The following is a 15,964-nucleotide window of genomic DNA, read 5'->3' as shown; positions in this document are numbered from 1 at the left end:
TTACGAATCATCACAACACCAGCCCACACCCTGAAGTTCTAGACCAGAGTCTTTCGATAGAAGTTCTCAGCTCAATCACGCTGTAAAAAGAAAAACAAACGCCATCAGAACTACCTCAAGCCATGTCTACTGTGCTCTCATCGTCAGGTGATAACACACATGCGAGTCCAAGCACTACAGAAGCTTCGAATCTACCAACGCCAGGGAATTGTGAACTAACAAAACATTTACGATGAATGATGACTCACAATCATCTCGGAAGCTTTCCCAACAATCTGCCATAATGCTTTCATCACACAAGCCCTGCAGTAGAGTATCGACTGTATACCGACTATCAACAGATCACATCATCATGCAAAGAAAAGCAGACTCATGTTCCTGAAAGATGCCCATCTAACCAACTTTCACAACAAAACGAGCAATTTCAACAAAGGCAACTCCACGAACCCCAGATACTACAACGGCTACTCGAACTAGTACAGTGACGAAGTGAAACCTCATCACGAGTACACTTGTGGCTTAAAAGTCATCAGACACAACACCAGTTAAAGGAGCAAAGACAAAGTCATTGCCTAAGCCATTTTCGCAAAAAATCAACGTCGACAAAGTTTCCTGCACCAGTTCTCAATGCCGTGTCTACGATTCAATAAACTGAAAGAACGCCACCGAAAGTTACAAAAGAGACATGAAGCTACCACGTGTACAACGCAGGAAAATAGTCATCGTCCTATCAGCCTTGGTTATCACGAATGGCGACTAGAAGCAAAGCGTCTGTTGCCACGGACGCAGGATGCAATGCCAAAGACACCCGTCTATCCAATGTTACACGAATTCCCAGCCTTGTTCGTTCCTCACAAGACCTCAAGTTGTGTTATCATCAGTGCAGATGTGCAGGGCGGGGTTATGCTATCCAGGGCGCAACAGCCAGCCTCGTTTACCAGAGCTGCCCTATAGATATGGCTGCACTGCTGTCCTCTGCTGTGAAAATTTTGTACGAGTCAAGGAACTCTCTTCTGAATTCAAACAACTGTGCATTTCCATATTCTTCACCTAAACACTATGGTTTTTTATGCTTTGTTATATGTAAATCTCACATTCTTTCCAGGGGTGGGGGAATTCTGTGACGTAAGAAGACAGGAATGGTTAGAAGAACTGGATGAGGAAAAAGTGAGAAAGGAATAAACGTGGTGTATAAGCCAGATTCACATAAAAAACAGCGCCAATAACGAGAGACTAGAAAAAGAAGGAGACAGACAGCGGCACTGAACTTACAACAAGATTTATTTGCCAGAACCGCACCATATATACTTGGTCAGTATCTAACAAGAAAAGAAAATACAAAACAAACAAAACAGAATCCACCTAACAACCACATAGTCATCTTCACAACGCACCATGAGCAGCACGTGTGCTAACAGGCCATGGCGCCCAGTCACACACACACAGACACGCACACACACACACACACACACACACACACACACACACACACACACATATATATATATATATATATATATATATATATATATATATATATATATATATATATATATATATATATATATATATATATATATATATATTATACGCACCTCGCACGTGTCGACAGGATGGGCTCCGCGGCGTAGCCTATCGGCCACAGACTTTGGTATCATGGAATAGAGCAGTTCGTCGCCCCTCTGGCGCCATGCTTCTAGCCTCACGAGGTTCTCCTCGAGTGTCTGACTCTTGCGTTCTTGCTGCGAAAAGAGAAAGAGCATTGGGTTTCTTTTTACCGAGACACATGCAGGTGTATACACATGACAACTCTATGCCATCGCTGCATCTTGCATCGCTGCATTCGCAAGAAATACATGTATGCAGGAGCTTTCGTGGATTCCTTCATGAATAAAAAAAAACGTGCCCCACCAATTGTGTAATTGGTTAACATTTTTTTACTGAAGGCATCTGCTTTGTTTCTATGTCTTTACGGAGCATATAACTTATGATGGTTGGAAACAATCAAACGAAATGTTAAGCGCGAGAGGTACGAGGTGATTGTCATTTCAAGATGGCCAAGATAAGCTCCCAATGCACCACGCCGTGATGTTTTCTGGCGCATTATGCCATTCTCTGATCTCTTAATTCAAATCGTATCATTTCCTGCTCCACGTTGCGTGGTATCGAACTTTTTCTTGAGTTGGTTTATGTTCCATGTTTCCCCTCATATGTTATAACAGGCGAGATGCAGTAATGATACACTTCTCGCTTTAATAAGAGAGACAGATTTCTCGTCATTATTTGGGAGTGCCTGCCCAATGTTCTGCAGCCCTTTCTTATTCTTCGGTGAATTTCTCTTTCGTGATTAGGCTACTTTTTCTGTGATTATGTTAGGCATACATATTCTTTCACATACTCCAATGTCTGGTTTCCAATCGCGAGCTTTTTGTGATACCTTATTATCTGGGGTTTATTCTACCCAAAACCTCGATATGATTACGAGAAGCCGTAGTAGAGGGTTCGGGCAATTTTGATCATCTAGTGCTCTTTAATGTGCACTGACACGGACAAGACACGGGCCTCACAAGGTTTCACAAGATACGAGCCCCTGAAATTTCGCCTTCATCGAAATTTGATTGCCGTGGCCGGCATCGAACCTGTGACCACCGGGTCCGCAGCCGAGCACTGGTTACCACTGCTCTATCACGCGGAGCCTGAGCTTTTTATCATTTGCCACGTTATTTGGTCATTATTTTGTCTTAATAATGGTTATTTTAAACCTGCTTTATTATTTTCTTTGTTTAGTTTTTCCTTAATAATTTTTCTTCATCTATCGATGTTATGTTTATTCCAGAATGCATCCGCGTTTGAACGTAAATCAACAATTTATTATACGCATTCAGTCAGGACCCACCTCACTGTAAGAGACTTCCAAGTTGGCGCCATGTTGCCACTCAGCCAGCACAATGTCGCGTGTCATGTCGTGGATGCACAGATCCTCCAGGTAAAGTCCTGCCATCTGAAGCTCATCCAGGCCGCTTAGTCTGCGCACGGGTGTCAAGAAAACCAGCCCGCTTATTGTCTGATGTCGCTTGTTCCAGCGCAGTACAGCGAAATTCATGATTAATACTAGAATACAACTCGTTTTTTTTTTCATGAGATGGCATGCGCGTATATCGCCTGTACAAGTTTTGCTTCTGTTTCGCTGATGTTGTTTAGGGTTGATTAGGGAAGTTTTTTTCTTTATATGCTTGTCATTGAAAAAAAAAGGTTACTTTCATTTATGAAGTAACTTGAACTCTCAGAGCACAATGCGAAATTTTGATAGTACGCCACATATCGGCTGCGCCATCAACCGACGAAGCATTGAGAAAATATTTCCACGCCGAAACAGACGCAGCGTCTTTATAGAGAGGCCCACGCGTAAGTGGTGAAAAGAAAACGCTTCAAGTGGCTGAACGTGCAAGCTTCGATGCATGCAAGAAAGTCTTAATGATTGTGTAGTATTTACCCTGCGTCTGAATCTGAAGATTGCGCAATGATTTAGTATCGGGCTCCTGTGGTCGAGGTCGTGTGTTCAATTGCTGGGGCAAGGTTTGCTTCAATCATTTTTTCCTTCATTCTTGTTCAAAACAAACATTGTTCTTGAGGCATCACGATACATCACATGTCAGGGCTAATGCCTCTCACTAACCGACAACAAATAGTAGTAGCATCGTTGATTTACCTTCAGTAACGCCTTAACATACACACGAGTGCCTTGGGCTATATATTACACATAAATAAGCTATGCGTGGCTCTTAATTAAACAAATATAGCGTGTTCTGCAGAGCGCAAGAAGAAGGACATGCACATTCGACATGCCTGTTATACCTTTTGTCGTCTTTCTTTTTTTTTTGCTTCTCACTAAGCTCGCTGAATTAATGTGAACATAACAGTAGGCAACAGAGTACCCCTGCACTTCTTCACATTGTTCACAAACCCCGCTGCACGCAATATTTTGTTCTAGTATACGTTGCAGCGCCGCAACAGCTTTCTGTTGCTTCTACAAAGAGACAGGGTAGCACGTACCAAAGAAGGTGAATGGCAGTATGCGCAAGAAGGGCTGGTATCGCAAGACGTAATGATACCGCTTAATTGGTCTGGTCAGCATCTCATATATCGAAGTGCTGGTCACGCATACGGAGTTCTCATTCACAGTGTATCATTACCGGATTTTTTCCTTGCTAACATTAGCAGTTATTTTCATTATTGCTATAGACCCCGCCAGTTACACAACCTTCCTCGAACACTCTTAGTCAAATCCTGGCTAGAATTCACTCCAGCAGGCAGGAAATTCAGTCATAATATGGCTGCTTCTACTCAGTTCGTTACGCAGCTTCACAGCAGTTCAACAGAGGAAGCGGCCTAATTCCGGGTAGCCTTGACAATAGGCGAGACAAAGATTAGCCGTAATTTCAAGTCAAACTTTTTCTCACTATGTACGGTATGCCGTCACGCGTGGCACTTCCTTAGGCGGCCTGGCTCCGACGCGGTTGCGGAAGAGAAAGCATTGTTTTTTGTTTTCGAGTTGATTTCGTGGTGAATATTATACAACACGTAATTGTAAGAATCGTGTCATAACATTCATCTGCATATGAGATATCAACATTCAAATTAGATTCAGCAGTGGAAGCGAAATCGAAGCCGCCTGCACACGAAGTAGGTATTTTAGCCATCGCACCAGAGCACCGCTGCATGAAGACAATCTTTTTTTTTTTGCAGAGTTATATATCTATCTACCAAGTAGTTTTTTTTTTCATACCGTCAGCGAAACCTTGAACTTCTGTGCTTGCGCCATTTGCATTTGTTCGGGCATGTATTTGGTCAGCGAATGGTTTGTAGCGCTTCATGAACTCCAGAAAACTGCGGTGAGCGTTTCGGCTCCGACTTCGGTTCGCGGTGCGCCGCTCTGCACGAACGATTAACGTCTCTTCGTGCGTAGTTTTCGTGCTTCCCCGTAAACCTTGGGTGTCTCGCTCCCCGAGATTTCGTGGATACCTGCGTGACGAGGCTATCATCAGTTCTCAAAACCTAGATATGTTTCTCGCATTTGCGTGTGCTGTGAGCAAATTTGCTTATTTGTGTCGCGAGGTACACGCGCGTCAGTGACAGCAGCCTAATCTCAGCTGTTCAAACACAATGCACGTTCGCACGTTAACGGTACATGGGCAATTTAGCGTGCGTACTCTAACATTTGCTTTTCCTGCGCACGACCTCCCGCAAGCAGCACGCGGGGGCAGCAGCACCTTTTCATCATTTCGACGACTATTCATTCTCGCAATAAGCATTTATGCGCACTATTTCGCGATGTACAGTGGTATTTACTCTTTTTAGGTCTTTGAATGTTAATATTTATGGAGAATGGCTACTCTTACCTTTATTTAGCATCACACCGCTGTTGAAGTGAATGCCTAAACGTGGGCCGATGTCAAGTATGTCGTCCACAAACTAGTCAAGGCCAGGTAGGTCTCCCTTAAAATAAATAATGCTTCTGCACATCTCTCTCGCGAACGTCCGGATGCAGTTATGGTCAAGAGATCGCGCAGAACGAACCTGAAAATTTCTTTTGTAACTGCGTACTGTTGCTCTATAGAAAATGGAATTTTTTACAGCTGGTACATTATCTCCACAGCAGTGCACTGATTAGCTTGATCGTGGTTCAGTGCTACGTATTCATGCTGCAATATGAGAACTGTAGTTCATTTTCAAAAGGGTGTGCGAATGTCGCTGGCATACACTCTCCTGCTGACTTCTGCACCTGTGCTTGATGTTAAAGTTCATCGTGAAATTAAGCAACGACTACTAAAACATCAATCCACGAACTTTCAATGTTTATCATCGTCTGTCTCGCTGCCTTTTGTTTAGTTTTTTTTGCAATGCTTTCCAAAAATTATCTCTTAAACTTGTTTTGTAGAATACGATCATCAACAAACATAGGCCTGTGTTTCAGTAAGCTTTATTGCAGCAACTCTTTTATTTAGTGCATGACAAATGTCGTGCCTCGACAACTGATAAAATGGAAGTTGCTTGTAGTCTCTTATTAAAATCAAACAAGTAACACCGGAGTGCACATCCCAGTTCTTGCACAAAATCTTGGATATAGTGTGTCGTAAGGCACTGCAAAACGTTGGCGTCATAGACCCACTTGTGGAAAAACAGGTATGTCAATGAGTCTTGCTGCTTCGGCAGAAGTTTCTTCTTGGAAAGAATATCAAACAAAGAAGTTCATTATGATGTCAGCATTCATCAGGTTGAATGTTTTACTAAAAACTCTAGCTCGACTTTTTTTACTTAAAACTTTTTTCAAACACAGCAAATAAAATGAAAATTTTAAATATTGCTTGCAAAGATTCCATGTTTTGTTTTGCGCTTAAGGAGCAATGCGTAGACGTTCATTCTTGTAATAAGTAAAGAAACACGGCAAAGAAAAAAAACACTTCAGGTTAGCAAGTTGATGTTTCTTTACATCTTATCTCAAGGGAAACGAACAATGAATGATGGTGTGTGCTGCCGATCATTTGTTCATGAAAGGCGTTACTGTAAAAAAAAAATAATTCATTGACCCTGTAAACATTCTGCAACTTCTGCCATATAGATAAACCTGGAGCTCGATAATACAAAACGAATATGTTCAAAGTATGATCCATAATAAATTGGACAGTTTTAATTCGTAACTCAGCATTTATATCAAACTCTGCTAATGCCATAACAAAACGTGAACTTTCTTGTTAGTATTTCAATACCGTCTGGCTAAACCAATAAAAAATCACTTAAAATCTGCCTGTGTGCCCCATGCCACCCTGCTCCTGTCAGTCGTGAACTGAGTATATCCTGAATTATTTTTATGCCGATTTATTTTTGATATTACCCTAATTATTCCTTTGCCAGCACTCAAGAGACATGCAATCCACAACGCACTTTAAGTCTGCATGAACGTATAAATTTACGTAACAGAGGTAAGCAGATCACAGAATGCATGTAGCCTATCTCTTCAACTGTTTGCCCTGTTAAGCACGTTTACTTGGTTGGCACTACGCAGTTCAAGGACTATGAATGGACACAAAACGGACAGTGACTTTAGTTCGAAAATGTTATTGAAAGAGCACCTTAAAAATACAAATATTTACACATGTTCTCACAAGGTACAAGGGATCGCAAGGGATCTTAAGGGATCTCACAAGGGATCGCAATCACAAGGGATCTTTTTGCTTAAAAACTTGCACAGATAATGAAATTTTAAGGTTTATCATTGAAGAAAATTCTAGTTGGTTACATGTGCACAGCTGTGCGGCAGCCGAACAAGGACGTCCACGGTAGTTCACTTCTGTATTCACTCTGAAAGCTGGAAAACGGGGGCACTAGGTTATATACGTTGCACGCTAATATTGAGTCCAAGACAACACTTAACGATAAACACAAACAAGTGACGTAAGAGACCACAGAGAATAAAAGGAAACTTTGGTTTACTGGACATGGGACCAAATGATGGCGTGGTAAACGAGGCTTTTAGCTTGAGTATTTATTTTCTGAAAGCAAGTTGCAGCCTGCGCACTTAATTGCAAGCAATCATATCGAGCAAAACAACCTCAACACAGCGCGCTCGCGTGCCGAATTGCTAGCCAGTATAAATAGTGTAGATAATGCCCGCACAGATATTTTCAGACCCCCATAAAGCTCCTTACAACGTTACTGGGTATGTGCTCCTATTGTCTTTTTCTTTACTTTTTGTTGAACTTTCCCCGTGGCGCACAGTGCAGTTTAACACCGGCAAGCGCCCGAGCGACTAGCACACTGAAAAAGAAGAATTATCCAGGTCTCTCCGTTTCCGCGAAACGTCCATCCTCGGCACAACGTAGGAAGGCACCGGGCTAGGGCCATTACACTGTTGAAGAACATCGGGAACGATCCTCATTCAGTTAGTTTTGTCGATGTCGCTAAGTACGGTCGCTCAGCTAGGTTTTTTGTTATTTCCGTCAATCATGTGGGCTCTATTATCAATGCTGCGTCAGTTAGGGACTCTACTCCCTCAAGAGCCGCACATTTGGCTGTAGCCCTTGCCTTTTTGGATGACAGTAGATCGCAAATCTTCACTGACTCAAGGTCAGTGGTCAAGGCTTTCGCCTCTGGTTCCGTCTGTACTGAAGTATTTAAACAACTTGAAAATAGAACACTTTCTCCACATACCATTACCTGGTTTCCTGCACATCTCGAACCCCTACTGGACTGTCAAGTAAACCTGAATGACACTGCTCACTCCCGGGCGCACGCACTAACCCTCCGCGCTGGGGAGGACGTAGGTCCGCAGGTTGGCAGTGAGATGTTTAGGGACGCTTTGCTTACATTCAGTGAAGTGGCTAAACACTACCAGTTGAGTAGGAAGTCATTTGCTCCTCCGCACAACAAGTTGTCTGGACTTCACGCCATCACGTTTAGAATGCTCCAGACCAGGTCCTATCTAAGGCTATTTTTCATCAGCATAGTCTCCTCAGAGGCTTTCGACTCCACTTGTCCTGATTGTGGTGAGGTTAGTGACTAAGCACGTATGCTCTGGCAGTGCCCCTCGTTACGGGGCCCAAGTCGGCTCACAGAAGAAGATTGGGACTCTGCCTTACGAAGTTCAGAGTTGCTACCACAACTAAGGGCTGTCCGAGAGCCCACGATGCGGCAGTGAGGCTAGGCCTCCCCGTTCCTACGTGGGAGCGGCCCGCGATGTTGCTCTAAAGAAGCAGCGTTTTTCAGGACCCAATAAAGTTTTTTGTCTGTCTGTGTCACCGCTTACTCAACGTTTGGGTTCCGGACTGTGCCAAGCACGCAGGTGCGCATCATCTTGTCGCGGTGATGCTCGCTCGAGGCCCGAGACCACTACGAAACGAACGCGCTCGCAGCTGAGGTGTTTTTCGCCATCGCAAAGCACCATTCACCTACAGCGTCGTGAACACAGTCAAGCTGCCAACACAAAACACGCACGCATTGCAGACACCGCTGATAAATTCGGAAACGATCATCACAAAGCAACGGGACGAAGTATTGACAACATGAGACCCACAGTGAACGCGTGCCAGTGCGCTGAGCTTCCACGCCAGTGGGCCGGTGGCGCCGACGTGGAGAGCGCCGGCGAGGCGTCGCATGGCGTCGCACGTCGCGCTGGCACATCTACAAGATGGCTAAAGACACGGCCGGCCAGCCCGCACTGTGACAGCTGCCGTTCTTCCCTGCTGCCATTCGCCGTCCCCGCACGCTGGCGCCCGCCGCGCTACCATCTTATATAAAAAAAGCCGTTCAAAAAAGCCGTTCAAGCCATGTGGCGCTGCTTGTTACTCTGATATATATATTCAAATATCCCACTGGGCGCAGCCAGTTGAAAACAGTCCTGGTTATTTTCTTTCGCTGGGCTTCCTAAAAGCAGGAGTTCATTCAGTACGTAGGAGCACCTCACCTCTAAGCAGTTCGTTATCGAGTACCTACCTCACTGATAGTGTAGTCGATTGTAGAAGCGTTAGAAGCATTTATGTTGAATATAAAATAGGTAAATAATAACAAAAATGATAAACGTCTCTGCATGCTCTGGCCTGCATTGGAGAATTCAAATTTTAGCGGCAATAAGGCCTTCCGAAAGCTTGGCATAAATTTACTTCCCCGCCTCACCACGGTGATCTAGTACCTAAGACACTCGGCCGCTGACCCGCAGGTCGCGGGAGTCAATCCAGGTGGTGGCGGCAGTGTTTTCATGTTAAAGAACCCCAGGGGGTCAAAATTTGCGGAGCCCTCCACTACCGCGTCTCTAATAATCATATGTTGATTTTAGGACGTTCAACCCCACTTATCATCAAACTTTACTGCCTTACCTTTCTTTCTTATGCGCCTCTCGTTTGTAACATACTGCCTAAGAACAAATAAAATCGGAAGAAAAACAAAAGACATGTTAGCGATGGCATGTGTGTTTTTCATGAATTTCTTTCGTGAAGCAAAATAGAGACGGGAGCCGACAGATGTAAACACGTAGTGGCATAATCAGGGCGAACAGTTTTACAGCGAAAGTGCCTCAGACAGGTTGGCCGAAGTTTTTATAGGGTGAATGTGTCTTTGTCAAAGGCGCCTTATCAACCTTGGCGTATTACTTTCAAAGGGGTTAGTAGTGACGTAATCTGCTGGGGCTGGCGTGTGTCGCTGTTGGTGATTACTTTTGGTAAACCAGGAGATGGCGTCACTACTAACACCCTTAAAACCAACACAGCAACGATGACAAGGCGCCTTTGACAAAGATAGGTTACCGAAACATCGGCCAGCCTTCCGAGACACTACCACTATTCACCCTGATTATCCATTTTCGTGAAGCGATTATGTGAAACGTTGCTCGAGTCAACTTTGTTGTTTCGACGTTAAGTAGTCGTATTATTTGGTGCATTCAACCTCTAATGTAGATTTGGTTAAACAACCTTAATCGCATCCCTGGTAATTTAAAGGAACCCTGCAACGCTTTTTGAGCATGGTCAGAAAACGCTGCCGATAGGTAGTACAGGCTCCCGACAGCACGCGAGCCAAATATAGCACAGTACGCGGCCTGGAATTCAAATAAATTATTGAAATCAGCTAAAAATGGCTTTGTCTTCTCTAGACAAATCAAGGAAAATAAGCCCAGGAAGCCCATCTATCAGCCATTGGCTCATTTGAACATGGCGCGCTCGGTTGTTACAGAGGCCGTCACTTGTACGCGCTTGCACGCGCGCGCGATCAAACTGAAAGAGCGGTGCATTCTAACAAAAAAAAGGAAGAAAGTGACCAAGTTCACGAGGCGCGTGTGACGTTTTTTGTTTGACCCTCCCATCCTTCCCTGCTCAGCTTCCAGTGCTTTCGTCGGGAAAAGAGAAGAGAGATTGTGATTGCAGCGAGTGACAAATCTTTGTAACTCCGCTCGTACTGGACGGATGCGTAAATGTTTTGCGGCATCCAATTTGTGATGTAATAGGCTTTTCTTGTGAATTATTTCCACGGCTACTCCAAAAACTGTTTCACGGCCTCTTTAGGAGAGAGCAAATGCGAGCCAGTTGGTACGTATCAATAGCTAGAAACAGCGCGAAGAATGCACAGAAAAGAATGCACTCTTAATTCAATATCACGCATACTGTCAGGTGAAAGAGAAAGATCTAGCCATCAAACATTGTGCGAAAAAGCATGCTCGAGGAGCAGCTGTGAACGTTTATTCTACTGGCGTGGTCGCCATCGTTGGTGCGCGCGCTATCACGATATCTCATCAGCCATCAGCGTGCGGCTCACTTTCGCGATGTTCATAGACTGTCGCGTTGCCTAGGGGAAATCAGGAGCGTCCTCTCGAGGATGATCAGTACGCAGACACTCCCTTGTTTGGCTGTGCTGATTGATTTGTGGGGTTTAACGTCCCAAAACCACGATATGATTATGAGAGACGCCGTAGTGGAGGGCTCCGGAAATTTTGACCACCTGGGGTTCTTTAACGTGCGCCCTTGTTTGGCTGTGCTGGCCTCAGCGTTAACGCATTACCAATTGAAACGAACACCAACCACTTTGTATGTTTTGTGAATCAGTGAATATACCAGGCGGTCAGTAACGTGATAAATCTGACTCGTTCTTGCGAGACGCAAAGTTTTAGTGGAAATACGTGACAACTCACACATTAGATTAAAGCTCGCAGAGTACACATATCAGCCTTACAAGATTTTCCGCAGCCAGATTGGATAGGTAAATGTTATCGTCTCACCTTTGCAGTTTAAAGTCATCTTGTTTTACGTGCGTATAGCGCTCGCCAGTGCTTTCGTAGTGCATGAATCCCACAACATTCATTGTACGCGGAAAGTAGCATAGGCCCGCATTTCTCTTTTACAAACCTTGGCCAACGCCGTGCCACTCAATTTTTACGTTCGTTTATAGATGGCCGCACACTGCAAGCGAATCGCTTCTTGCCGAGTGTCAGAGCGAATTGTTCTCCGCACCCAGAAAAAGCCACAGCTTTGCCGCAAAGGCGAAGCAATGAACGTGATTACAACAAATTGGAAGGTCACGCGCAGAATGGCAAGCAGATCGAAACGTGCCCCACATTTCTGTTGCACAAATGACGCATGAAACGTACTCACAGGTACAGATGAACGCGAATAAGCGTTTCAGTTGTTACTTCACCGAGTCTGAAAAGCGCGCCCTTTTCACAAACGGAGACTGTGCGACGATTACAGTGGCCTTTGTTTGCCTGGTAACAACAACAGAAACATTCCGGTGAAATCCTAAGGCCAGCCAAGACGTACGATCTTCCCCATTGCGAGCTGAAGCAACATCCCCTAGATTCCTAAGGCATTTCCGATGGCTGCCTGACGTCACCCTGTGGGCCCATGCGGGTGCTGCGTTCCGATATTCCGGAGCGTCGCTCTCACTTCTACTGGTGTTGGAATAGTCTCTGATTGGTGCGAAATAGTATGTCATGTACTTGAGAAACTTTCTCGGGTACAAGGGAAACATTTTTAAGGTGATTTTGCTCTCGTAAAAAAAAACCACACGACACGAGATACGCTTTCTTCCGTTAAAACATCCATTTTCTTCAGTGTTGCTGATTTTTGTGCTGTGGCCTTCTGCACATTGTCTTGGATGCTGTAATTTTTCAGCCTGCAGATGTTGTTCAAACGAACATTGGTTGCTGTGCGAACTACCAGGCACACAATAGTATGTGCGGTGTGGCCATTTTCAGATGTATATTTGTCGGCCTGTGGTCCAGCAAAGAAAATGCCAGCGAAGCGATGATACCACGTTGGTCACTGCATGAGAGAAATTCTTTGGCGTATTCTCTGAATGACAGTTTCTGCACAACTAGCTTCGCTACCAGAACCTTGTCACAGTGCTACCCCAAGTACAGCACTTGGAATAGCGCTACCACAAGCAAGCGTTTGAATTTGCACTCCGTTTATAACAACAGAAAGTGAGTGATCTGGGAGAACAGTCAGTAAGCATTTACCGTAAAAAGAAGGATTGTTTTCGATGACAAGAAACCTTACGCACTCGTTACTGACAGGTTCTGTCCAAAAATTATTATTTCAGATCCCTTACAGCTTCGTTTTCAAGTCCGTATATGAAGACACCTTGTTTCTTTTTGCTCAAGTTCTGTTGACTGAAGCGACCTATCTATAACTTCTTGCAAAGCAGCGCTCTCCCTTCTTGCTATCTTTCTCGCTGGTGGTTCATAACATGTTGGCTTTGAGACAAGTAGTTCGCACAGTTCGGAAAGATATAAAATACATGATTGTGCTTCAGCTTGCGTTTCTTCCGTTCTAATTTTATTATCCTTCCTGTTCTTTGATCTAGATGTGACAGCGTCGTTAATAAATTATCTGCTTGGAAGTGAAGCTCACAAACCTGCGAGTGCAAAAAAAAGTGACTGTTTTAAACACGCAACACGTGAAACGGACTACGCGTAGGTATAACCTGCGAATAGATATTCCTTGAAATGTTGTAGGCCCGTGTACTCAGATTTGAGTGCACGTTAAAGAACCCCAGGTGGTCAAAATTTCCGGAGCCCTCCATTACGGCGTCTTTCATAATCATGTGGTAGTTTTGGGACGTTAAACACCACAAATAAATCAATAGATGTTCTTTCGTAATTGTTTAACTACGATATAAGCACGAAGTCGTTCATTGAAAAAAAAACAGCACAGTGATACACATAACGCCGCAAACAGATTTTTTTTACGTGACGCTATGAATTTTGCTATTCACGGACCACGCAAGTACTACGCCAACGATTCTTTGTTTAATAAAAAGTGAAAGAAGCAAGAAACAAAAAATAAAACTAGCTTCGAAGGCGGGTTTCAACATCTCCAAGAAAGAATATTACATTTTTCACTGCTTTTGTTTTTTTTTTGTTGCATCATATCATGAGAATGCCATTTTTATTGATGCAATAACTTGCTACATAACGCGCTTCATCGGAGGATGGTTGCACACATCAGCATGTAGATAACAAAACAGAGAGACCAGACCAGGCGTAGTTCATGGGAGTAAGAGCAAACTACAAGGTATTTTAGCTATATACTGTGAGAAGGATATTCTTCTTAGCACTGTTCATTTAAAAGCACACCCCACTTATCAGTGAATATTCACGAGAAGTACATGCTTCTTCATCGTTGTGTTAAAGTATTCTCAATATGTACGAAAAGAGTATTCTCTTTCCATAACTACAGCTGTTACAACTAAGAACGGCGATTTCACACACCCGATAAAACAATGTTAGAATTCTTCACCTTCGAATTCACTGTTGGCGTGAAATTCTTCCGTGAGGTAACTTGGAGCCATGGGTCGTTCTGGCGTCATCACTTGAGAATGAATACACGCGCACATTTGGCCCATTGTCATAGTTTCCGCGGCACCCAAGAACCCAACACCGGCCCATGTTGCACGAACTTGCAGTCGTTTCGATCCTTGCAATTCTCGCCAAACATCACATCGGGAATTAACACGTGTACGCCGAAAAAACAAATGTTCACCCTCACACGAAGAACACTAAATTGAGGGTGGACAGACGCCACGAAAAACACAAATTGCACAGCAGCTCGGCGCACACGCACCGGCTTGCCCGGGCAAGCACGCCGAGAACAGACGTTGAGCTAGTTTAGCAAGACGCCTTTCTAGTTCTCCCCCTGTACGCTGTCCGTGACGTAGCACGTGATTAGAGGATGATGCGAAGAGGCCTGAAGAATTTTTAGAGGGTATTGGATGAAGGCGCGCGAGCAAGCGTCCACCCCCTCCTCTCCGCAGGGCTAAGTGCGCGTGGGAGATGAGTGCGCGCCGCCGCGTCATGACAATGTGAAGGCACTGCGCCGTGCTCCTGACCGGGTTGCAGAAATTAGGTGCCTTTTCTCATCTTCTAACCACTACCACCACCACCACAATGTGGCGAAGCACGCTCATTGAACCATCTTGTTGGTAGAGCTGAAAACACGAAGTTTCCCCCTAGATGCCCGTCAACAATAGTAAGTGGTAGATATAAATACCTAGCCATTTGAACGTTGAAGGACGTGCCTCTCCGTGACTCAGTGGTCAACGCCTCGCACTCACGATTCAGAGGTCCAAAGTTTGATTCTGCACGCCGAAATAGTTTTCACGATTATTTTCCTTTCTAGCGTTTTTATATATATTGATTCTTATACAAATACAATGAGTCATGATGACACCAGCGGTGAAATACAGCCGAGAGTATCCATATAATTGCTATTGCATTAAACGTGGAAGCCACGCGATGCGTTGTTAGTGTTATTCAAGTCGTTCGGCAGAGAGAATTCCCCCGATTTTACTTTCAGCAAAGTTGGTCAAAAAAGTCGTCTTGATATTGAGGATTTCGCACTGGACGTAAAACGCATCGAGAGTGTCAGCGACGATGAAAGATCAGCTGCTAACTCACGAGCAGCGAGTTATACTTTTTTATAATTTTTTCATCACCTTCAGAAGCTACTTTGATTGTACTTATTGTATAATACTCGTCAGCGAGCTCAAAATAAAAGCATAGTTTTCTTGTGCATTGCTTTTAGCACGATTACACTGAATATTATGAAGCGCCGCATGCCACCAATACGCTCGAGCTCCATTAGCGAAGTGAAATGGGTGCAGGACTGGAACATGCAGTTACGACTACATACCACGCCTCTCTGATAACTTCTACTTCAATTCATCGATACCGTCCGAACGATGTTGTTGCTCCCCGAATTTTCTCAATTTCAACGTCGCGAAACGCGCACGCGTGTATTCGTTGCGATATCCTTCTTGCGATCACGCTGATTGAACGTGCTACGTCCAAGTGCAGTAAATTACGCACTGTTAGAGTCTGACCATGGCTGAGACGCAAGCGCTACTTAAAGGGAACTTACATGCTTGTGTTCCGTTGAACAAGCCATAGAGTTCCGTTGAACTCTATGGTGCTTACAGCGCAAGT

The 15,964-nt window shown here is 44.3% G+C and overlaps 1 protein-coding gene across 1 annotated transcript in view; it reads right to left on the bottom strand.

Moving 5' to 3' along the window:
- The window catches only part of LOC119176992 (soluble guanylate cyclase 88E-like), a 165,572-nt gene that overhangs the window by 78,620 nt on the left and 70,988 nt on the right, over positions 1-15,964 (bottom strand). The window contains exons 6-7 of the mRNA XM_075878395.1: positions 2,897-3,026; positions 1,596-1,742 (exon numbers count right to left, since the gene is read on the bottom strand). Of these exons, the coding sequence (XP_075734510.1) occupies positions 1,596-1,742; positions 2,897-3,026 (277 nt within the window). The remainder of the gene's footprint in view (positions 1-1,595; positions 1,743-2,896; positions 3,027-15,964) is intronic.

This window comes from Rhipicephalus microplus, chromosome X, assembly GCF_043290135.1.
Source record: "Rhipicephalus microplus isolate Deutch F79 chromosome X, USDA_Rmic, whole genome shotgun sequence".
Lineage (NCBI taxonomy): Eukaryota > Metazoa > Arthropoda > Arachnida > Ixodida > Ixodidae > Rhipicephalus > Rhipicephalus microplus.
The sequence above is the reverse complement of the archived record's forward strand: the minus strand, read 5'-3'. Positions and strand labels throughout refer to the sequence as shown.